At 37.4% G+C, this 16,306-nt stretch overlaps 1 protein-coding gene across 1 annotated transcript in view; it reads left to right on the top strand.

Moving 5' to 3' along the window:
- LOC136800937 (ubiquitin carboxyl-terminal hydrolase BAP1-like) overlaps nucleotides 1-10,568 on the top strand; it is a 43,340-nt gene extending 32,772 nt beyond the window's left edge. The window contains exons 7-13 of the mRNA XM_067057549.1: nucleotides 557-635; nucleotides 1,246-1,341; nucleotides 2,371-2,398; nucleotides 3,681-4,254; nucleotides 7,031-7,149; nucleotides 7,792-7,884; nucleotides 9,886-10,568. Coding sequence (XP_066913650.1) covers nucleotides 557-635; nucleotides 1,246-1,341; nucleotides 2,371-2,398; nucleotides 3,681-4,254; nucleotides 7,031-7,149; nucleotides 7,792-7,884; nucleotides 9,886-10,074 — 1,178 coding nt within the window. The 3' untranslated portion in view covers nucleotides 10,075-10,568. The remainder of the gene's footprint in view (nucleotides 1-556; nucleotides 636-1,245; nucleotides 1,342-2,370; nucleotides 2,399-3,680; nucleotides 4,255-7,030; nucleotides 7,150-7,791; nucleotides 7,885-9,885) is intronic.
- The last annotated feature ends 5,738 nt before the right edge of the window (nucleotides 10,569-16,306 follow it).

The following is a 16,306-nucleotide window of genomic DNA, read 5'->3' as shown; positions in this document are numbered from 1 at the left end:
CAGCCAAAATGTTATATATCAACAGGAGTTTATTGAAGTATGTAACGTAAAAAAGTAGAGCGTCATTAAGGTGAGTTTTACTTTCATCTCATGTCTGGCAAACGTTTGAGATTTCATTTCTAGCCTAAATCATTATTCTATCGTGCTTAATTTCCAGGACCGGGCGTAGTTGTATAGTGGTTATCGTGCTTGACTTCTGTCCGGGAGGCCTGAGTTCAATACCCACCGTGGCACTACGATTCACTTGGCAAGTGAATGCTCCTTCGCCTGGGTCAACCCATGCCATGTGAGGGGAATTGGGTACCACAACTCTGATACAAGAGTATGAGTAGATATTCCAGACATTGTGGTGTGCTAAGACACTTAGGAGGTTCTACACCTACGAGGACATCCGTTCTCCTGTGTAGTTTGAGTATCGTGGTATACACCATGGCTCGGCAGCTCGCATCTGCAGAGTTGCAATGTCTGCTTGCGCTGTGATTCCTACTCCATTGTGGGTAGGACCCAACCCGAATGCATCGGAGGGTATATCTTTATCTATATCTTTAATTTCCAGGACCGTGGTTGGACAACGAAAATTGGACGGATAAAGCACGAAGAGTTATTCAAGATCGAATCGCTTTCGCCACTGGAGGGTTTGTCAATAAGATACACGTTTTTTTTTATAAGAACATCCAAAATTTTTGAAGCCTTCGGATGTTCATAATTTTTTTTATATTTTAAGCCTAATAATGTTCTCAACATGTTCTTATTTTCCCCATTTTTTGACCGTTTTCTTAAGAAACCAGGTCTTTTTGGAGTTCGCAAAGCCTTAAAATTTTCTTAACTTGTTCTTAACATTTTTGCCATGGAAGTCTTATGATCTTATATAGTTTGTTCTTATAAAAGCCGTGTAATAAGATGATAAGGAAATGTAGTAGAGTTTCAATTGCTCGAACGGTTTCTTTCTCCTACTTGCTGTTCGAGTAACAGAATTTCCAAATATTATACATACATACACTTAGAATAACAAACAAAAAAGTCATCTTTTTGAAGAACTTGAATCAAGTTTTTAAACGCCTACCTCCCCCTCTCGAATAAACGCCCCTTCCAAAAATACAAAAAAAAATTAATAAACGTTCCAAGTAACACGGTATTTATTTTTGCGAGATTGGCAGAAAAATTTGCCGAAATCGCCGAATTAAATCATTAGATCTTGCGAAAAAAATAATCTGATTAAAGTAGCTTTCTTAATTTCTATTGCAGGGAACTTTCTCACGACATTCGATATAACTTGATGGCTGTCGTACCCGAGCAAAGACATCTCTTCAAAGATAAAATCGATATTTTGAGACATAACAAGTAAGTTTTATTGCTTTACTTTTTGCTTTTTTGCTGTCAAATCGGAAATCTCAGACATTGTGACTTTAAGTAGCCGGATGGCCAAGTGATCAAAGGCGTCAGCGTCTCAAACCAGGGATTCGTGGTTCGAATCCCCGCTCCTTCCAATGTTCCGTTCAGTTCATAGATAGCCGAGCTGGCTGGCCGTGGACCCCGTGTAAACAATCGGAAGACTGTCTAAAAGTCCTAGATTACTGTGCTATCCACGTAAAATATCGACGGACTATATCTATCTATCTATCTATCTAGCCCTTGGTTGCTAAAATTAATACCGAAATGTAATAAACAGAAAGATTCTTCAGAATTGTTTAGCTCACTAGATCATTATACTTAGTAGTTTTGATATTTTGTACTGGCCTGAAAATGTCTCAACTTAGAATGCCTACAGGAATAGTCTATATATTAATAGCCGTAGTCTGTATGTCTGTTTTAATGTGTGTCACTTTCGTTTTCGCAAGCAATATTTTTGTTCTCGATAAGTTTGTTTTGATTGATAGATCGGATAGAACCTGGTTTAGACTTTATTCTGCCTTTGTTTTGAAATTTAAGGCCCATCGATCTACACTTAGTATTTTTAATTTCTACCTAAGGTTGCCCGTCCCTTTGTTATGACAAGGGTTTTAAAAAAGCAATTTAGAATTGACTTATTTTTTTTTTAATCTGATAAAAACAAAGAGTTGCACTATTCTTTGTGGCTTCCCCGCTTTTTCTTGAAGAATTGTAATTTCTAAATTTCACTCCTCTTTATCATGACATAGAATTTTTTCAAATTGTCGAGAACTGGACGGCGTATTTAATGCGAAGCGAGAAAGAGATCTTCAAACTTTGTTTGAAGACGTTTTTTTTTTCTTTTGATCGTTTTTTAAGCCAGCTTCAACAGCCAAAGGACTTTTAGTGTGTTCAGCTACAGCTTAACCGGCGTGCGACGGGGTAAATGCTAGTATGACTTTAATGAGCCATTAATAAAAAGATTTCCCTAAATTTTTATAGGAAAGTGCTGATCGAAGGCTTCAAAAATGTAAGTGGCATTCTCTACTTTATAAATATAATTCGCACAAACTAAAGTGTGAATTTCTTAACAATAGGTTTCATTGTTTTCAAGAAAAGGGGACCAAGATTATTCACAAAATATGGTTACCTATCTCGGGTAGAATGACACTTCTTACCATTCTTACCTACGAAAAAATCATTCACTGTAATACCTTATCAGGGGGGGGATGTCGGGGGAAAGTGACGAAAATTTGGACGAAAATTTTCCCCGACTTTTTATCACCCGACCAAAACTTTTACCCGATTTTTTTATCCCTGACCGAAACTTTTATCCAAAATTTTATACTCCAACCAAAAATTAAATCCAAGTTTTTACACCCTTAATTACAGAAATTAGTGCTTTAAACGTCGAATTATAAGATCTTTTTTCGAGCTAGTGAAGGAAACCATTTCATTTGGACAATTTAGTCTGGTGGAAGTGACTAAATTGGAAATTCGGTCGGGGCAAAGTGACGAATTTAAAATTTTGGTCCGGGAATAGTGACGAAAAAGCCTCTAGGGACGAAATTTTTCACCAACAAAATTTTTCCCCGACTAATTAAAACCCCGACATTTTTTTCCCCGATAAGTGCATACAATAATGTTGTTGGGGCAATAATTGAGGGGGTAATTATCGTTATATTCACGCCCTTGTTGTCTTTGTGTCTTTTCTTAAGCTTTGATATGAAAAGTGAATTATCGAGTAACGAGGTTTAACGCTTTGTTAAATTACATAATTTCCTCTATTAAGGCCGGTCTCCACTTGCACTCGCTGCGATCACACTTTTGTGCTTCAATCTTTTCTGCTTGAAAAAAAAAACATTTTAACTTTTTTCAACCGTTACGTCAGATCGCGCCAATGGAATTGCTTCATTTTTCTTTTGACCAATAGCATGGAAGGTTGAAGCTAGAAAAAGTGCGATCGTTGGAATCTGTAGAGTCGAACCTTTAAGGCCGGTCTCCACTTGCGCGCGCTTCGATTGCACTTTTTCGAGCAATGCTTCCACGCTATTGGTCAAAATAAAAGTGAAGCAATTCCATTGGCGCGATCTGACGTAACGGTTGAAAAAGGTTGAAATGTGTTCAACTTTTTTTTCGAGCGCACGCTACATGTTTATTACGTAACGTGCGATTGCAGCGCGCGCAAGTGAAGACCGGCCTTTGCGCAAATCGAACGATTTTTTCCATAATGGCGGAAGATACTCATAACTAAAAAAAACAACATGAAAAACCTCTCATGATTATGTTTCGAATTTTTTTTACTCTTTTAGCTTGCAGACAAGGAAAGTTTTGTTATAAATCCACTTACAAACGATGCGAGCCTTAAAGAATCCGATCCGCTTCACCCGTTCCCGAAAAAGTCAAAATCGGGAAAACGGAATAAGAAATCGGTTTCGTTCAGTGACGAGTCTCCATTATCACCAGACAATTTTTCAAACGTTTCTACGATAACCGGAACTGAATCGGTTACTCATCCGTTATCCGATTCTGATGGTGATTCCGATATTGAGAGCTATCGGATAAAATCCATTTTGAGAGGAAAATCGCCCTGGGTTTACGTGAAAGGCGAAGAGTCTCCTAAAAAGGACTCGACGAAAGACTTAAAAATTGAGGAGGAAGATGCCCCGAAAACCGAAACAGAGATTGAAAACGAGCCGTCGAAATCCGATATGGAAATCGGGATTTTGGAAAATGTTGAGTCTACAGAATCTAAAGAAAAAGAAGATTCTATCAGTACACTGCAAATTAAAACTGAAAAAGTCGATGAAGAAAGTCAGTCTCAACAAAGTGAAGGTGTTGAGCAACAAGAACAAAGTGTTGAACGGATGACATCATTGGAACAAGGTTAGTGAAATACCTCCTTAAAGGAAGAAATTTTGGCGGGAATTTAATTTGGCGGATGGCTGAAAAAGTTTTTTTGTAGGGAAATTAATTTGGCGGATCAGGGAAAAAGCTAATTTTGGCGAGTATTTAATTTAGGATGACGGATTTTTTAAATCCGAAATTGTTTAGGGTGAAAACATTGATATCGGGGGTAACTTGTGAAAAATCAGACATAAAAAGAAAAAAAATTAATTTGGCGGATGGCAGAAAAAAATTAATTTGGGCAGAACTTGATCTGATCGCCAAATCTGCCTAAATTTCTTCCCTTAAGGTATTTCTTTTCCTGGGAGGGCTATCTATAGAGGACTTTTGTACTTTACTATGTTGCGTTAGTTCCGCCATTTTAGAAGAAAACGCTCAATTTGCGTAAGGGATTGCCTCTACAGATTCGAACGTTTGTTTCTATAATGGGCTCTTCCAGAAAATGTTCGTACACCCCAGGTGGAGGATATATTGTCCGAGGGGGTAGCAAAAATTCGTCAAAATTTACCTTGTCCGGGTAATTTTGCTCTGTCCGGGGGTAATTTCTGTTGTCCGGGGGGTCAGCTGATGCTTTTCCGGGGGGTGAAACCCGTTGTCCGGGGGTCAAAAGTCACTTTGTCCGGGGGGTAAATCACTGAAAATTGTTATATCCACCACCCCCCATATACAATTTTTTTCTGGAAGAGCCAAATGACGGAAATTACGTAACTTAACTAAACATCAAAAACCTCTTAGATTTTATGGCTGTAGATCCTAGATACACTTGGTCACATGAAATGAACCTTTTCAAGGTGATGCAGCACACAAGTTCTGAATGGCGAATTGATCTACACGTTTTTTTTAAGAAACTTGTTTTACCAAGCAGCCTCAATGTTTCTGAAGAAATCAGCCTTTTGATTCTTAAATGCTTCTTACATGTTTCTAAACTTTTTGACATAATCAGCCTAATGTTTCTTAAATTTTGCTTCTTAAAAAAAAACCAAATGGAAAATGTTATTTTCTCATTCTCAGCCTCAGCATGTTTCTTAGATGTTTCTTAGTTTTTAGGCATTCTCAGCCTCATGTTTCTTTAAAGTGTGTTAAAAAAGCGTGTACTTCTTCCGCCAATACCCTTATCGGGCTACTCTTGGGTTCCCCTATATCCGTTTCTTTGGAACCTAAGAGTATCATATCACATCAGGTCAAAAATAAACCTAATATTAAGAGTTAGGCTAACAGGTAGTAGAGCCAATAAGCTTTATAGGCTGAGATAGTACTGCCTTAAGCGAGTTTTAAGAAAAAGTAGGCATTACAACAGAAATATTTTAAACTGCGCGCAAAGAATGCGAACTGTCTAATGAAAGAAACAAATCAGAGGGAGCCTAGATTATACCATGGATGGCCTTTTCATTCTCGGCAAAATAAATACTAAAATTGGTGTTAAATGTTGAAAAAAATTTACTACCTGAGTAGTTAAAACTGGTTAAATTAGCAAATTTTAGCTATTTTTGTAATTCTTTTAATTTTTTGGAAGATTTTCTGAAAAAAATCTGAAAATTTTTATAATTTGAAAAAATTTTCTGTTGGAAAGTTGTTTGCTGCAAACAAATAATTCTCGAAATTTTTTGTCAATATAGAAAAAAACTTTAATTCTAAGGGCAAAACATTAATATTTGCACTAAGTGAAAAATGTGTCATTTTTTAGCTTTTTTTTGTAAAATCAGTCCGAAAAGCAACCATGACAAATTGTCCCAAAAACTTTTACTACTAGGGTAGTAAAATACCTCTTCCAAGAGTCTGGGTGGTGGTATGTAAAAATTCGTGAAAATCCTTTTACTACTCATATATGTCTGAGATTTTACTACCGACCGACGCTTTATGAATAAGGATGAAAACCAAGGTTCTGGATAAGTAAAAAAAGTAAATTCAGCTTGTTATGCGGTCATTGGGTCATTCCATTTTATATCCATACAAAGGTGGACACGAACATTTCCAGAGGGTAATCCGAGAAAAATTTCCAGGGGGTGTTTTTTCATTTTTGCAAAGAGGTAAAAAAAATTTCTAAAATTTCCAGTGGTAAAGACTGATTTTACCTCGTCCACCCTCACTTTAAGGTATGAAAAGAATCTCCAAGGGTATTTTTGCAAATTTTGCCATTTTCCAGGGGGTATTCACACATGTTAAATATTTTTTTGACTTGAAAAGGTTCGTCCACCTCTATGTATGGCTTTTTATGGCTGTACTGTATTATCGTCAACGCATTTGTACGCATTAGAAAAATCTTTTTTGCTGGTATGCAACGGAGAGAGATATATATACCTGGCTTATAGTAGGGCGCCATATACTCTCGGGTACCTAATACCTAATAATTAATTTTTCGAAAATTTTCCACCCAGGACATTCTTATTTTAACCCCCCTGCTTATTGATTTTTGGGAAAATCTTTTTGAAAGTTCCCTCTTTTGCCCAAACTCTGCTGTATTATTATTATTCCACCCCCCCCCCCCGCTAATAGGTACCCGAGAGCACGTTTTAGACAAAATTTCACGTCAAGTTTACTCTGACAGAATTGAAGTTCAAAACCCTATGGATTTTTTTATATGTTTGAGTACAAGACTTGTTGTAGTATACTTTTTTGTTCAGAATTTCATGCTCTATTTGATGGTATCGATCTTTTTCGTTGAATACAACTTTGAAAAGTCTCAAAATTCTATCTAATTTCAAACGGATCATAAGGATGATTTCTATTACTATTTTATTTTTATTCGTTTTCAAAGACCCAGCTCAAGCAAAATTCGCTGAAATTGATGTGAAAAGTCTTTTGGACCAAGAACAAAAAATTGAGAAGCTTTGCTTGGAGGACTTGCTGAAACACCAGGACCAAATCACTTTACCGGTATATTGCTATTTTTTTATCACTCGTACCTTTACGATATTTGTCTTTTATCATGTCACAAAACTTTACGACAGCCTGGAGACTTCAAAAACTGGTTAGATTTGGCTGAAATGTTGAAAACTTGTTCTTTTGGGTGAATATTTGGGGGTGTTGTTTTAATTTTTTTTTAATTTAGATTTTTGGGGCCTGGGGACGAGTTTTAGCCTCAAAACGAGGCGGTAAAAACTGTGGAGGGGGCAGGCTGGAGACTTCAAAAAATGGTCCGATTAGGCTGAAATTTTGTACACTTGATCCTTGGGCGAATCCATGCGGGTGCTTTTTCATATTTTCAAAGTTTTAACTTTTTAGGGCGTGGTCACAATTTTTTAGCCTCTCAACGAGGCTAAAACTTTGGGCCAGGCTGGAAATTAAAAAAATGGTCCGATTCGATATTGGTTACTTTTAGCAATTTTACAATTGGACCTACGAATGATAGGAAACACTGACGTTGAACTCAGTGCGGTTAGAACGTTCGACAGTCTATATAAGCTGAACGGAACAGTGGAAGAAGCGGGTATTTGAACTGGAAACCCCTATGATTTCAGGCGCTGATGTCTTGACCTTTCGACCATCGCTTAGACCACTTTGATTTTCCCGTTTTAGGACCTGCAAAAGAGTCTTCAAAGCCTGGATGATCAGTACAAAAAATTGAACACTGCTTATAAAGAAGAACTTGAAAAGATAGAGAAATATAAGGTATGTAACCAACGTTTTGTTCTGGTCGATTCTTATTTTTATTTTATAGCAATATATTTCGCAGGTCTATTAAACTTCTACGAAGCAGAACTTTTGATTTTACATTTTATAAAAATTTTCATCTCATTCCTTTGTTAAACGCTCTTTGGTGACTTGTAAGGATGGTGCTTCAACCGTTGAGTTTCAAGCCCGAAGGACTAGAGGCGAGACTCTTAGATGGGAAATGAACGCCCGCGCGTAGTTGTTGCACCAACGCCAGATTGAAACTAAAATCTATCGCTAGATTTCAAAAAATGTAGTTCTCCAAAACAAAGGAACCGCTAGATACAATCCGTCGTCATGGTTACGGCGCGTTCTATGCGCATTTGGATGGGAAATAAGTGGCTTCAATTTCTCTTGCCTGAGAAGGGTTAAAGTTTCGCCTCTAGCCATTCGGGCTTGAACCTCAATGGCTTCAACAATATCTTCTTCTAGATCATTTGTGTACGAATCTTTCGCATGCGAACCTTTTCCACGACCCATAATGTTGATTTATGTTCCGCTGGGGGAGAGGCTCCTTGCAGGGAAAAATCATTTTTTTCGGGAAACTAGTTGTAAAGATATTATTTTTTTTAGTAAGGTGGTGCGTCTCTTATGCTGACAAAGCAGAATATAGAGTAGAATTTCTCAACATTTGTACTCGCGCGGTGCAAGCCCGTGGGGGAGAGGGGCACTCAAGGTAAATGACCTACCATACATGCGGCCCTTAAGGGTATATTTCCAAGCTTCCCAAAGTGCACTGTAAGGGTCTAGAATTGCGAGAATCGGACCATTTTTTGTCTTATGTCTTATGTGTTTCATTGTTTCAATGTTCATTGATTAGTTTTGATAACCAGGTAGGTCAATAAAAGTATCATGTGTTCATTGAAATTTGCTCAAATTTTGCTCGATTTCAAATTTCCGATTTCAATGGCCTAATTTTGGGCCTCACGTATGGTCGTTTTTCAATCGAGTGCCCACCCCCGGGCGCGAGGGAGGGAGAAAGTTGTTCTTTCTAATGTTTAAGAATGTTGTGTAAGCAGATTGATACCATAGTCATCATAAAAAACCCAGGTCTGGCAATGTATTGTTTTAGCTTTTTGTTCAATTTTCTTTTGTTACAAACAAAAGACAACTTGTGATTTGTATCATTTGATCACGTTACTAAAATCTCCTCTTTGGATTGTTCTATTTGCTAATCACGTGATCAAAAAGTTTGCAAAATAAATCCATTTTCGTACGTAAGCTCCGTCCGTTAACAAAAAAAGGAGACAAAAGCCTTCCAGGCCTGTGTTTTTATAATGATGTTGATACGTCGAGTGATGTCCTTTCCTTTAATGAGATCAGAATGGGCAATAAATTACCCAGGCTTTTACACCCACAATAATATTCATAATGTTGATGACGTAATATTATCTACCCCTTGCCTTGGCTCCTAGTAGGGGTAAATTTACAATAGTTGAGATTAGAATTGTTTGATACTCGCTCGAAGATTCACGCAACTTTTCGTCACGATCTTCAGTCAAAAATTCTATAAATTCTATATTTATGTTATAAATTTATGCTTTCTACACGTTTTTTTTAAGAAACTAGTTTTACCAAGCAGCCTCAATGTTTCTTAAGAAATCGGCCTTTTGAGCCTTAAATGCTTCTTACATTTTCTTAAACTTTTTGACATAATCAGCCTATTTTTCATGCAAAGAAAAAAAAACATTTGTTTTGATTGGAAGGTTCCTAAAAACCCGAATTAATTTTCTCATTCTCAGCCTCAGCATGTTTCTCAGATGTTTCTTAGTTGTTAGGCATTCTGAGCCTCATGTTTCTTAAAAGTGTGTTTCTTAAAAAAAACGTGTATAGAAGCCTATAGAAGGATTGTTCGAAATTTGTCATTACTGGCGAAAACCGTGGGTGTTTCTGCAGAAAACATTACGTCATGAATATCATGAATCAGACCATTGATCATATTATTCTCTTCGTTTCTAGATTGATGATTGCAGACGTCAGCATAATTACGAGCCGTTCGTGGCGACTTTCTTGGGAATGCTAGCTGATCAAGGACACTTGACGACGTTGCTAGAGCAACAAAACAACGCGTCGATGAAACGAAGCAACGCTGCCGGCGTCGGAGGGAAGAAAACGAAGAATAAGAAAAAGAAAATGAAAAAGAAGTGAACTGACTTCAAAAATATTTTTCATTATTCCAACATTTTCTACTAGTGAATAGTGGTATGTGTACTGACGGTCAATCTTTAAAAATCATCGTACTATTTTGTACCTTTGTATACATTTGTTGATGCTGGTTGATAATGCAATATGCTGAGTCTCTGGATATAGGTGGAACATCTGTTGATGATGGCTTTGGTAAGAATATGTTTTTCGTTAAAACACTTTCGTTTTCCATTTTGTTGCCGTTCTTTTTCACCTTATATAAAAAGGGTGGAAAAAAGTTTCATTTGAAGATGCGAGATGCAAAGCATATTCAAATAGTGAAAATTACGTTTTTTTGGACTTTACAACTATGGTATGTAGCAGAGTCTTTTGTATACCTTAAAGGAAACAAATTTGGCGGGAACTTAATTTGGCGGATTTGGTGGATTTAGTGGATTTGGTCAAAAGAATCCTGCATACTTGCTGAAAATAGACGAAAAGAACGACACATTTTATATAAAAAAACTGACAAATTTGAAATCTGAGACTGCGATTCTTTTTTAATATATTCTTGATATTCATGACGTAATCTATTATACGGAAACACACGAAAAACACCGGGCGTTTGCTACTAGTTTCATTGTGTAAATTAAAAACTGGTGGCAAACGCCCGGTGTTTTTCGGGTGTTTCCGTATAAGAGATTAAGTCATGAATATTAATAATTCTTAGGCTTTATTCATAGCCAAAACTTAACCTCGTTTATTCAGCGTAATTGGGATTAAGGGGTATTGTTTTAACAAGTTTGGAGTTCTTCAATTCCTATCAAGCTCCTTTATGCTAAACAGTCGGTTTTGCAAAAAAAAGTTTAAAAGCTCTCAATGTAGAATGGGGTGGAGGATATATTAGATATTTTGTCCTGGGGTGGTTAAAAATCTGCAAAATTTGCCTTGCTTTAGGGGGAGCTTGATCTGATTAGGGGTGATTTTGAATGTCCGGGGGGTCAACTGATGCTTGTCCGGGGGTGAGATCTGTTGTCCGGGGGTTCAAAATTCACAATATTCGGGGGTAAATTTCCAAAAAAATGTTATATCCTCCGCCCCCCATCCATATTCAACTTTTTTATGGAAGAGCCCAATTGAGTTAATTGTAAATATTGTATACTTTACGAGGTTTGTATTTAGTATTTGAAATTTTCATTTAGAAGGAAAGATCAATTTTTACCAAGGGCGTTCTATACATCACTTTTCATTTCTTTATTTCTATCTATATTGAAACCGAATATACAAACCAAAGAGACTGTTCATCTGACGTTTCCAGACCATCTAAAAAGAACGACAAATAACTATTAAAAAGCGACAAAAAGAACGACAAACCCTAACCCTAACTATCAAAGAACGACATATTTCGCCGTCCACAACCCTGATTCCAACAGATTCAACAACAGATTCATTCTTCTTTTGTCACGGGAATTAACTACAAGTAGTTTAAAAGAACGCAAAATTACGCATGCGTATACTATAAGTCTCTATTTGGGTTAGCTGGGAACATTAGATGAACTAACTCCATTGAGTTTATAGCCCGGAGGGCTAGAGTAGAATCTCTAACCTTTCCCAAGGCAAGCAAAAGTGGAGCCACTTATTTCCCATCCAGAACGCGCCTAGAACGCACCGCAATCATGACGACGGGTTGTGTATTTAGCGGTTTCTTTGTTTTTGATGACTGAATCCTTTGAAATCTCGCCTTAGATTTTACTTTGTAAAAACCACGCGCGGGCGTTCTGGATGGGAAATAAGTGGCTCCATTTCTCGAGTCTAGCCCTTCGAGCTTGGAAGTCGAGTTTGTGTACAAATTAAAAATACCTCGATTTCAAAATTTTCCCTCGAAAAGATTAGCGAGATTATGTATCGGAGATATTCTACGGCTACGGTTGCGGGGCTGCCCGTACGGGTCGTCGCCAAAGGCGACATATCGTTGTCTACTTTGTTCTGTACGGGAAAAACACCGTATAAGCAAAGTCGACATAATACGTCAAATATCAAACTTGCTTTCACCCGCCATTACTTGCCTTACTCGCCACTTTAGCCGTAACCATAAAGAATTCCAGATACATAATCTCGCAGATTCTAGGGGAAATGTGCATGCGTGAAATCTAGGGTCGGCATTTGGGAATAAGAACCATATATTGGTCCCCTTTTTCAGCCCTCGAAAGTCTCTCACAACTCTATGAAACAGCAACTGACTCTCTGCTGAGACTGGGTCTCAAAAATTACGAAATATAAAGATAAATTCCACCCCAAAACCATCCACTGATTTTTTTTGATCTGGGAACAATAGATTTTCAAAAGTTGCAATATTGTGAAGTTTGGTCATTTTTACTGATTCTGGTCACTTTTTACCATTTTAGGCCGACTTTAATGAATTATACAAACAATCCAATTACTTTTTACAGGCTGCATTGTACAACTGCACAGGTTTTCCATCCCACTCTGTATTTTCCACACAGTTTGCAAGAAACAAGGCGACATCAGTTTTGGAAATGGCTTTGATAGACATTCCGGTCTTGGAAGTAGCGTAATAATCACCCAAAGGATCGCCTTTCAATTCACAAGGACGAACAACTGTGTAACCTTTCTCCAAGATAAGAGAATCTGCTTTGTCACAGTCAACGATGTTCTTTCGACAAACCACCAAACTAAGCAATAAGTTAACAGCAGTGGAGCTACCACCCATTCCTAATGAGGTGATGAAATAACAACGTTTTGGCTTTGCTTTGACGACATTAGATGCCAGTTTTTCCATGATACGCACACCAGGACCTCCACCAGCACATGAGATGAGGATGTCAACATCTTGACAAACTTGAGCAATGTCCTCTTCATTCAAAGCATCGCCTTTGATGACATTCACTTCTGGGTTGTCTTTTTGTTCTACTTTCTCTGGTGTCCGTGCAAGCATTCGTACACTGTATCCTTTATCGAGGAGATAATTAATAAGTGGCACTCCACATCCGCCTGTACCACCGATGACACCCACTAAAACCATTTTTATAGTTCTTGTTCTTGTACTGAAAAAGATGGTGGTGAAATTAAATTGTACTATGTACCACAATTAGAATATAAGGTTGTCAGGTAGCTCAGTCAGTGGAGCATTTGCCTTACAATCATTCGAAGTTTGTGGGTTCGATCCCCAGTCACCGCTAACTAAGCGTAAGCATAGCTCAGATTAGGTAACCTGATCTAGGTGGTAAGTTACTGGAAGCTGGGAAAAGGTGTCACGCTCTACCTCAGCATGCTATCTCTCAGATCTAGTGCAAAGAGAAAAGGGGATAGACTGCCTTACTCTTGGCTCCGCCGAGAGCCACCAGATGAAATTACTTACTTTATTGCTTACTTAGAAAATAAAGAGTACGAAGTGGTTAATTTTGCCTGTAGCTCCATTTGTAAATGATTTCTGTGGTCTCGCATACTTTCCTTTTCACAAAACTTCCTTTACAAAAGGAATATGGTAGTTTAAAGCCCTTCGGAGAGACCCTTAACTGTAATACCGTGAAAAGCACAGGTTCTTTGAAAACTTAACCTCTGATACTCAGGGTATAACTGTACTCCTCCCCATAACACTAAATCGTGCACCAAACATTTTTCTCTCATCATGATATCGCTAAAATCACTAAAATTATTTCATATCATTCAAAAATGTTGAAAAATAGCTCAAATCACGTATAATTAATACCAAGCTTTTTCCCTAACAGACATACATGTCAAAACCTTGATCAAATCCACACTAAAATGATTTGGCGAATCTCGCTATCACGCAAACCAACCAACCCTTTTTATATTCTTTAAATCCTAAAGCAAGGCTAATATGAGCATGGATCTTTGATATGTTTTACCTCATCATATAATTCATTAAAATACTGCTAAACTAAGCTTTATTGCAACAATTCAATGTCATGCGAATGTCAGTTATATTTTCTAAGTGCATTTTAAAATGAATAGAATGCAGTTAATCTATTAAACGTATTTTGTTTCTAGCTTTAATATCTAAGTAATTATTAAACTTATAAGAAAATGGTATCTATACCACCAATCAATATCAAGCGACGTAAAGTTATCAGATCTAAAACATATTTAAGCATCAATAATTCTTCTCAAAGAACACCACCCACTACTTTAGGCGTAGAAACTTTCGCGAGCAGAAACTTTCGCGATTTTCGCGAATTTTGGCCCTTTTCGCGAAAGTAAATGTCTTTAAAAATTCTAGGAAGGGCCATTCGCGAAAGTTTATGCTCGCGAAAAATTCTTGACAAAATAGAAAATCTGTAAAACTTCAAACTTTGAATAAAATGTAACTTTTATGGCACTTGATTCGCGAAAGTTTATGCTCGCGAAAAATATTTTTCCGTTAAATTCGCGAAAGTAAATGTCGGGAATTTCGCGATTTTTCGTCCTCGCGAAAGTTTCTGCTCGCGAAAGTTTGTACGCCTAAAGTAAGTTCTAAGTCATATCCCCCATTTAGATTCAAAAATTGTCCATCCTCTACTATTTGCTTAAACCTTTCATCGTTTTTTACATTGGAATTAATTTTTGTTTCTTACAAAAAGATGGAAGAGCATAATCATAGATAATATGTGACTTGTAATGCAAAGGATGCAAAGAACAATTATCGGTGCTTTAATATATCTAAATCATCCCATGCTTTAAGGTGGGGGCGTACGGGACTTCGTAATACCGATATACCGATCACTTTTTCTCTCAATTACCGATATACCGATAATTTTTTCGTTGAAATACCGATACCGATCAATTTTACCCCATTTTTAGGTACTCGTCCCCCGGAGGGGTTACTTAGGCAAAAATGGGTGCTTGGTATGTGTGGACGATAAAGGTCGGATTTTTCGTCATCCAAAATTCTCGATAACAATTACCAAACTGTAGCGTGTTGGGTAGGTACAGGCTGGTAAGCAAAAGTAGAATTTTGGCTTAAGGTGCCCCCTTGTAGGCTTATTCTGGCGCTCCTTTTTGTCGCATTGGTATACCGAAATTTGAACTTAAAATTTAGGTCATTTTAGAAACATTTAGGAAATGCGAGCGAAGCGAGGAAGAAAAATTTGCGACATTGTTCATCGAGATGGATTGAGTAAAGCCTAGCAGAGGCGTAGCCACGAGTTTTCGTTTCAGGGGGGGGGGGCGAGATTGGAAAAATTTGACCTTTTTTAGGGGAAATTTTCAGAGAAAGTTTTTTCAGAGTAAATTTTTGCTCTAAGCAAGCTCAAAGTTAGCGAGAATAAGGTCACAAAAAGTGTAGAAAGCATAAAATTTCATGTCGCAGAGAGTTTGCTTTGTAATCTTAGCGCTGCAGGCGAAAATTTTGGTCTAAGAAATATCAAACAGCTTAAAAGAGGCCTTAAAAAGGTCAAAGGTAGCCAGAAAAAGATCGCAAAAACTACAAACCCCTTCACATTCTGTTGGGAAAACTTTGACCTTTTTGGTCAATTATTTTTTTTTTTGGTGGGGGGGGGGCGATCAATTACAGTTTAGGGTAATTTCAAGATTTTGGCGTTCAAAAAAGCTCAACTTGGGGAGGCGTGGCCCCCTGTCAAAAGGCCAATGGATCGAAAATGGGAGCTTATCAAAGAGTAGAACGTCAATTTAGAGAGCGTCAACTGTATTCACGGCAGAAAAATGGTTATTCACGTGTCAAGCAGACCCCTGGCTGAGCCTCTTGCCTTATCAAAATTGCAGCAATGATTTTTCAAATCGGCGCCCCTGAGTGTTCCTTAATTTGTACTAATTTACGTATGAGGGAGGGATTATTTAGTAGATCAGCGCTCAGAACAAATCGTTCATATATTCGAATAGTAAAGGAGGCTTTGGCCAAATAGAAAATTTTTGTAAGTCAACCAAATAACATAAACTCTAAAAAAGCCATGAATTTGATACTTATCAAGAAGATATCGAAGAAGCTAGTGCAAGCGAAGCGAGCAAAAAAATTAAATTTTTTGTTTTAAATTTTGTGTTCGCCAAATACACTCTTCTCGAGAAAGCATTGCTGGCCTCGTTCGCAAGCAGAATAATTATTCAACATTCAATTTACGTAGACGTAAATGCATTCCCAAAAGGAAGTTATCCTGACTTTGGAGGGCCATTCAATAAAATGCAGTATTAAAAATTTGGTCATTGATGGGTAATTTCTAAAGTATTTTTGTTGGCATCTCTTTATAAATAGAAGCTAAAATATTTTGAACAGATTTATAAT

This window comes from Clytia hemisphaerica, unplaced genomic scaffold (genome assembly GCF_902728285.1).
Source record: "Clytia hemisphaerica strain Z4C2 unplaced genomic scaffold, Clytia hemisphaerica genome assembly, whole genome shotgun sequence".
NCBI lineage: Eukaryota > Metazoa > Cnidaria > Hydrozoa > Leptothecata > Clytiidae > Clytia > Clytia hemisphaerica.
Note: the sequence above shows the minus strand (reverse complement) of the source record. Positions and strands in the feature narration are given on the sequence as shown.